The sequence below is a fragment of the Juglans regia genome, chromosome 15 (genome assembly GCF_001411555.2).
Source record: "Juglans regia cultivar Chandler chromosome 15, Walnut 2.0, whole genome shotgun sequence".
Classification (NCBI taxonomy): Eukaryota; Viridiplantae; Streptophyta; class Magnoliopsida; order Fagales; family Juglandaceae; genus Juglans; species Juglans regia.
In genome coordinates this window covers 5,368,407-5,377,656 of record NC_049915.1, presented here as the reverse complement: position 1 = coordinate 5,377,656, position 9,250 = coordinate 5,368,407, and the positions used below count along the sequence as shown (strand labels likewise).

The 9,250-nt window shown below is 37.2% G+C and overlaps 1 protein-coding gene across 1 annotated transcript; it reads left to right on the top strand.

Moving 5' to 3' along the window:
• The first annotated feature begins 7,350 nt into the window (after positions 1–7,350).
• On the top strand, positions 7,351–7,917 carry LOC108979548 (uncharacterized mitochondrial protein AtMg00810-like). The gene has a single exon (XM_018950243.1). It carries the CDS (start codon positions 7,351–7,353, stop codon positions 7,915–7,917), a length of 567 nt encoding a protein of 188 aa, XP_018805788.1.
• Positions 7,918–9,250: the final 1,333 nt, after the last annotated feature.

Genomic DNA, 9,250 nt, shown 5'->3' with positions numbered 1-9,250 from the left:
AAAGCATGCAACCAATTGTGGGAAATTAGAATCTTATTTGGAATCTCAAACTAATCTTATCAATTTCATGATATTATTTTAAGAGTAATGCTATTCAACCTTTTCAACCTCTACCTACCATATTTTTTTAAAAATTTTTAATTTTTTAATATTTTTTTAAACTTTTTTTTGAGTTTATTTTTTTTAAACTAATTCAATTTTTTTATTCATTATTCATATATTAAATATTTGATAAAAAAAATAATAAAAATTTAAAAAAATGTGGTGTGAAAAGGACGTGTGAATAGTACAACATTGTGTAGATTTTTTTTCTTATTCCAGTTGTATTCCTCCTTCGTTTGCTTACCAATTCCTCCATAATTTTCCAAAGTCAACTGAGCTTTGCTTATCATGGACTTCTGGTGTATTTTCCGTTCCCTCTTTTGTTGATTGAAACTTTGAAAAACAAAAAAAAACAAATTTAAAATAACATGAGACGAATCTAGATATAATACCAAAGACTATTTCTCCCCAATTTCCCTTCAATAATATATAACATTAGAATTATATATTTTGTTTTGGTATGTGAAATATAAAATATAATATCATAGGTACAATATTATTGTAACACCTCAATAGAAGGTTCAAGCTATACGACCTATATTTTAAAAGAACTAGTCAATAATATATATAATTAAAATCTTATTAAAATATTTAAAAAGTAAGAATTTCTTCTTTCTAAGAAATGTGTTATCTCATATACACTAATATATATCTACCTTTAATTATCATTATTTATGAGAAAGGTGAATCACATACATGACTATGCATGGCTGACAATGAACTCAACATCATGACTTTTATAACTAACATGTGGCTTACCTTCCTCGTAATTTTCTTGAATAATTTAAGCATGGTCAGAAAATCAGACAATATATATTTCAAGTCAAATTTTCAAGGTCGTTTATGATGTAAAGAATAATGGACTTGGTCGGAAGCTCGAGGAGGGTGATCGAGGGCCTTATCCTCCGATTAATGTTATAACAAGGCTTAATTGCTCGGATGACATTATAATTTTATCACTTGAAACTTAAAAAAGGGATCAATGATTTCGTTTTTATAAATTTTTTTGGCTAAACATTTCTCTAAATAATTAATACCTGCAGTGAACTCAATGCAAAGCTATTTTCCAAGTGGCAGAATTTAGTTAATCAGGTTTTGTGAGAGTTTTCAAACGGTGTACTAATTATTTAATTAAATAAAATAGAGTGTAAAATTAAGATTCGAATTTAAAATTTTTATTCTGATATCATATAGAATTATTATTTATTTTAAAAATATAAATTAATAAAAAATATAAATTTAATTATTTATATCATATTCTTAACTATCACGATAATCCATTCAATACTCGAAACATGCATGGGAAGATGGGGTTTATCTTATCGAGAGATAGTGACACTTTTAATGCTTATTAACGAGGTTTTGCAATGAATATAATTATCTATTATGTATACATAGTTTTAAGGCCAAGTACTACTGCATTCTGGTTTTTCACATTATGGGGATGGCATGCATGGTTAACAGAAAATCTGCAAAACCAAGTAGTAGAAGGCCAGGGTACCTCGATCCTTGATTTATTGGACAGTAAAATATTGGTCCTCATGTTAAAGATCTTCATTAATTAATGCATCTCTGTACTTCAACTCCATGTTCATGTGGATTATATATAGCTGAGTTTTCTTATTATTTGTGTTGAGGATATTTTGCCTTAATCTAAGGCTTGTCCTATGTGATATAAATGACTTCTAATTTTAGGAGATTCTTTTGTATGTACTTTTATTTATTTGTCCTCCAATTGATATGTAATTATTTCATGCAATTTGTAATTCATTATAAATGGAAAATACTCACCACTTTATAAATGTGGTGGTTTTCATCAAATTCTCTCGTGGTATCACAAGCCGAACTAGATTAGCATCCCTTATTCGATCCCTTCATCCTCCCTCCCGATGGCTACCGAATCCTCCCCCACCCTTCTCTCTTTCAACACCTTGATTCACATGGTCACCATCAATCTTTCTTCCACCAACCATCTCTTATGGAAGAGCCAACTCCCTCTCCCAAGAATTATTGGGCTATGTTGATGGAACCATTGTACCGCCACCTCAGTTTGAACATGCCGACTCTCACACGCCAAATGACAAACACTTGGTGTGGAAAGCTGCTGACCAATGCCTCCTCAGCCAAATGCTTTCTTCTCTCATCGAGGAGGCCATGGCTGAGGTCATTGGCTTGTCCACCGCACGCGAGGTTTGTTTCGCCTTGGAGAACACGTTCAGCCACCATTCGAAGGACCGCGAACTCCACCTCAACGACGATCTCCAGTTGATGAAGCGCGGCACACATTCTGTTGCTGCCTATGCTCGAGCCTTCAAGGCCCTCTATGACCAACTCCATGCAATTGGTCGGCCTGTTGACAGCATCGATAAGATGCATTGGTTCCTCCGCAGCCTTAGCTACGACTTCTCGAGCTTCTCCACCGCGCAAATGGCCCTTACGTCTCTCCCTTGTTTTACCGATTTGGTCTCCAAAGCTGAGAGCTTTGAGATTTTTCAAAAGTCCCTTGAGACTTCTACTCCTCCTATTGAGGCATTCACCGCCACAAATCGTGGTCCCGAGCTGTCGATGTGATGCCCCCAATTCCCCTTATATAAAAATACGGGGATCGAGACGCCAGGATGGTGACAACACGGTCACGCATCCCAACGAAGTGCCATTGTGTGTGTACATGCAACGGTGTACAAAAAAAATAATGCAGCGGATAGTCAACTAAGTACCAGAATTTATTTACAATCAAAACATCAGTAAAGTTTAAATAGTAGTTATACAGTCATCCATAATTAAAATACAATACAGTAAATTCAAATAACCAAGCGAGTGATCCCAGATCACTCCTCGGGCGGAGCCGTCTCCTCAGGCTCGCCCTCATCCTCCTCATCTGCATAAATCTGCGTTACCACAAAATGGTACCGCAGGTAAGTATAATCCAAACAATCCTCAGGAATAAAAATGCATTTAATGCAACCAACATGCATGCATATGATAAAATATGCATTTTCCTCAAAACGTCATTTTTTTCGAAAATGATAATTTTCCAACACACGCCAAAATCCCAATTGGCCCAAAATAATCCGTAAAACATTTTTCCAGAAAATGGCTTACACAAAATCCAACACACGCTATTTTCCCAGAAAATAATCCATTTTTAATGTATGCACCATGATCTCCCTTATGGGTCATCCACACACCCTGGCTTCGTAGCGATGCCCACTTCCGCGCCCTACACGTACGTGGGAAAACATCCACTACACAACGAGCGATGCCCAGTTCCACGCCCAGCGCTTACGTAGCTAAGCATCCTCTAGTCCCCGCCAGCAGAAGGACCACGGAGTCGGCACGAATCTCTCGTCCGATCCCATTGTCGCCCAGCGACAATCCAGGGGACGTCACTCAGTATATTACGCTCCCGAGTGACCAGAGGAGCTCCACCGAGATAATACCCCATCTCGGCTTGGGGTTCGTGATACACACGCGCCCAACAAATCATTTCACATGAAAACCCAGTTTTCAATGAACACATGAACATGAATGCAATACACGAAAATCCAGTTTCCTTTACAAACATGATCATGCATGAAATTATGAAATGTACATGTACCAACTCTAATCCACAACCATCAATAACCAACCCAAACAAATCCAACCAAACAACTCCAATCACCAATCCATCCGACCCCCGTACTTCTCGAACTCAGTCCGGCAAAATCAATTAACATTTTAAATACAGTGAAATGTGTTAGTACAAAAATACATTAAATTCACAAGAATTCTTTGAAAAATACTTACAGTGCTATATAACAATTTCTGGAGGATCACGAAACTGCAAGAAGTGGAAAAACAGCTGCAAGACAGTGTAAAATACACTGTGGCCGTGGGTCACAGATACCCACTTTTCAACGAAGACAAACGAAGACCTAAAATTGATAGAGTAGGGCCTAGGGAAGTCGGTGAAGCTAGTGGTGGTGAAGGTTGGCCGTGGGTGGCGGTGCAATGGGCGGTAGAAGACCAAAATACCCAAATCGGAAATGTGGATGGTGGAGCTTCACCGGTGGCGAATCGGAGGTGGGGTTGGGTCCAATGGATTGCCAAGAGGTCGAGGATGAAGTGGTATGAAGATGGTGACCAATGGTGGTGCGACGGCGGCGCAGCGGCTGAAAGAATGCCGCGGCTTCAAGCCGTGCGTAGAGGCTCACGGCGACTCAAGGGAGGCTGGAATTGATGGGGGGTGGTCGCCGGCCGATGGGGGAGCTGCTGGGCTGGACGGTGCAGGCCACGGCGGTGCGACGGCGGTGGGTTGAGGGTGAACGACGGACACACGGGAGAGAGAGAGGGAGGCAGCTCGCGCGGGAAGAAGAAGAAATAAGGAGGAAAAGAAAAGAAAGAGAAAAGAAAATGAGGAAAAGAAAAATAGAGGGAAAAGAAATGAGGTACAATCCTCATAACTTGGGTCACAAAAATGATCCAACGGAAACGATTTCAAAACCTCAAGTCAAATAAAATAATTTAAACGTAATGGTAAAGTCAAATTGAAATAATTAAATCTCACAGTAATTAATTAAATATGAAAAGTAATTTAAATGAATAACAATAAATAAATATTAAGAAATCACATAAAAATAATTTTCACCAAATTAAAATCATAAAATTAAACTCACTAAAAAATCCAACCAATTTTTAAAACAAGAGAATAAATTTTTGAATAAATAAAAATAATCCTTCAGTAAAAATACACTAAAATACGGGGTGTTACAGTCGAACCAAAGGAACTTCTCCTACAACTTGCATAGCGAAACCAATGGTCATGGCCACTTCTTCAAACAGAGGCCGCTCCCACTCTGGTCAAGGGTGCCACCCTCCCCGTTGCCAAATTTGTCGAATGGATGGTCACTTGGCCAATCGGTGCAACTAGCGGTATGCACGCTGTCCAGTGCTCATTTGCCGAGGCCTTCACTGGTTCATGCTCTCTAAGTGAACTTGAGGCCTCTAATTGGTTCTTGGATACTGGGGCTTCGGCCCATATGTCCACTGACCCATCCATTTTGGACCAGTCGAGTCAATATACGGGTAAGGACTCGGTAATTGTGGGGAATGGTGCCTCTCTACCCATTACACATACTGGTATCCTCTCTCCTACCCCAAATATTCATTTATTAGATGTCTTGGTTGTTCGTCACCTCACCAAAAATCTTCTTTCAATTAGTAAATTAGCATCTAATTTTTCTTTATCCGTTACATTTACTAATAATCTTCTCACTGTTCAGAATCATCAAACAGGAAGGGTGGTGGCAACCAATAAGAGAGATAGAGGCTTATACATGCTAGAGCGTGGCAACTCCGCTTTTATCTTTGTCCTTAAGAAAAAATCTCTACATGCTTCATATAATTTATGGCATGCTCATTTTGGACATGTGAATCATTCTGTTATTTCTTATTTAAATAAAAAATGACATCTTTATCTTACATCTTTATTACCCTCTCCAATATTGTGTAGTACATGTCAACTTGCGAAAAATCATCATTTGCCTTATTCACATAACTAACATAGGTCGTCTCATGTGTTAGATCTTATTAATTGCGACATATGGGGCTCTTCCCACATCAAATCAAATTTGGGATTCGCCTATTACGTTCTCTTCATTGATGATTATTTACGGTTCACTTGGTTTTATCCTATGAAATTCAAATCTGACTTTTATAATGTTTTCCCTCAATTTAAAAAATTGATGAAAAATCAATATTCTACTCATATCAAGATTTTTCAAAGTGATGATGGGGCCGAATTTACTAGCAATTAATTCAAAGCTCATCTTCGTACCTCTGGCATTCACCATCAACTTTCATGTTCATATACACTAGCCCAAAATGGTCGCGCTGAATGAAAGCACCACCATGTGATTGAGACCGACTTGGCCCTTCTTTTCCACACCTTTCTCCTCGCTTCTAGGTTGATGCCTTCAACACTGTAGATTACATCATCAACCGTTTGCCCGCACCACTTCTTGGAGGTAAGTCACCATTTGAACTTTTATATGGTTCCTCTCCGAATTATGAAAATTTTCATCCCTTTAGTTGTCATGTTTATCTTTGTTTGCATGATTATATGCCTAACAAATTTCTCCTCGCAATATTCCCTGAATTATTTTGGGTTACAGTTCCTCTTATAAAGAGTTTCATTGCCTTGATCCCATCACCTCTCCGCTATATATCACCCGATATGCTCAATTTGATGAAAATCATTTCCCTTTCATCGATACCTCTTAGGGCCTCTTTCCTCTCTACATTTTTCCAACTTTTTGGAACCCAGTCTTTTCCATTCAGACCCTTCTCCCTTTTCTCACCCTATGCTCACACGAGCTAAAACTGGTATTTTCAAAACTCGTAATTCGGCGAACCTTGGTGTCTTGGATTCCTTTGGACTTCTTTCTGCTCTTTTTGTCTCTACTGAGCCTAAAGGATTCAAATATGCTGCTAAAAATCATGTTTGGCTTGCCGCAATGGATGAAGAAGTTCAAGCCCTGCAAAATAATCGCACTTGGATTTTGGTCCCTTGACCTGCAAACACCAACATTGTGGGCTCCAAATGGGTGTTCCGGACCAAATATCTACCTGATGGATCCATTGAACGTCTCAAAGCCTGCCTTTTTGCCAAGGGCTATACACAGGTCTCTGGTCTTAACTACATTGACACTTTTAGTCATATTATAATGGCTACCGCTGTTCATGTTGTGCTTTCTATTGTTGTGACCAACAAATGGCCTCTTCGTCAATTTGATGTCAAGAATGCGTTCCTCAATGGTACTCACTAAAAATGTTTATATGGAACAGCCTCCTGGGTACATTGATCCTCACCTCCCTAATCATGTATGTTAGTTGAAGAAAGCTCTCTATGGTCTCAAGCAAGCTCCTCGTGCCTGGTTTCAGTGCTTCAACTCTTTTCTCATTCAATTTGGTTTCTCTTGCAGTCGTGCTAACACTTCTCTATTTGTCTTTCATAAGTAGACTGACATTATCTATTTGCTTCTTTATGTTGATGACATTATTTTTACTAGCAACAACTCATCTCTTCTTAACAGCTTTACTTGTAAACTCAATTCTGAGATCTCTACTAAGGATTTGGGTCCTCTCAGTTACTTTCTTGGCCTTGAAGCTTCGCCAACTGCATATGGTTTTTTTATCAGTCAGCTGAAATATGCATGAGATATTCTTACCCGAGCTCAGTTACTTGACAGCAAACATGTCCATACTCCCATGGTTGTTTCCCAGCACTTGTCTGCTGATGTTCCTCTATTTTCGGATTCCACTCTTTACAGGTCTATTGTTGGCGCACTCCAATACTTGACCATCACGTGCCTCGACATTGCTCATGCTGTCAACTCTGTCAGCCAATTTCTGCATGCTCCAACTGAAGATCATTTTCTTGTTATTGAGCGTATTTTTTGTTATGTCAAGGGCAACCTCCATTTTGGCCTTACATTTCGCCCATTTGCTACTCCTGGTGCTCTAGTTGCTTACTCTGATGCTAACTGGGCAGGTTGTTTCAACACTCGTCGTTCTACCTCTGGCTACTCTATTTATCTTAGCGACAATTTGGTTTCTTGGAGTGCTAAGAAGCAACCTACCGTATCTCGTTCCAACTGTGAATCTGAATATCATGCTCTTGCGCACACTGCAGTCGAACTTCTTTGGCTTATGCATCTCCTTCGTGACCTCCAAGTTCCCATTCCACAACGGCCTCTTCCTTATGCAATAACAAAAGTGCTATTTTTTTTTAGCTCAGCCCATTTTCTCACAAGTGGGCCTAGTATGTTGAATTAGACAATCATTTCCTTCAGGAATTTGTTGTTGCTGGCAAACTTCACACGCAATATGTGCTCTCTCACCTACAGGTTGCCGACATCTTCACAAAAAAGTGTTCTTTGACCTTTTCTTGAATTTTTCCGATCCAAGCTTCACATTCGTTACAATCTGACACTCAGCTTGCTCGGGAGAAGGGGGGGTATTGATGATACTTTGCCTTAATCTAAGGTTTGTCATATGTGACATAACTGATCTCTAATTTTAGGAGATTCTTTTGTATATACTTTCTAATATTTGTCCTCCAATTGATATGTAATTATTTCATACAATTTGTAATTCAATATAAATAGAAAAATACTCACCACTTTACAAATGTGGTGGTTTTCATCAAACTCTCTCTCAATCTGGATGTTACAAGGCATTATAATTTCGATGTCTTTGAACTGCAAATCTCATTACTTACCAAGAAAGAAGTACTGCATGCACTATTAAAGTTTTTAAAGCCGCATCTGCTTTTCTTAAGAATTGGAGGAATTAATAGACGATGGATTTTCTTTGTGGCTAGGGAATTATAAAAATAACACTAAAAGAAAATTGAATATTTGTAAAGAATTATTTACGATAAAAATAATTAATTAGTGTGACGAAAATAGATTCATTTTTACAAGAAATTATCATTTTCATTACAAATAATTGACTACAAATTAATAAGCACTTTCTTATAATGAATGCATACAATTGATCAGAATGATCGACCTCAACTTTCAATTTATATATCCTTAATTAAAAACCAGCACAAAGCTCGTGAAAAATCATTTTTAAAAAAATCGTTTATATACATATGGCAAATGCCTTGTTTGGGTAATGAGATTTAATTTCTCAGATATGCTCATAATTTTATTCTCAAATACAAATTTTTTTTTTCAAATTTTTAATATTTTTATCTAATCATGATTACATATTAATCATTATTCAAATACAATTTTTAATACAATTTTTCTAAACTTCTAAATAAAACACAAATAATAATAATTTTTTTTTAAAATTTCAAAACAAAAATTATATTCAAATAATTTTTTGACTTTATAATATTTTTATTCAACATTTTCTCTCTTTTTTCTTAAAATCCAATTAAACGGCTTAATTCAAACTATTTCAATACTATTCACAAATTATTTCACAATCCTTTACAAGATTTTGAAATATTTTAAGGCTGTGTTTGCCTACTGAGACCATCTCAGACGATTTCATTACTATCATAAATAGTTTACTATTATATACAAATAATAGACTATTATTCATAAATTATTTACAAAAGTACCCCATTTGGATTGAGAGAATTGATTTCAAC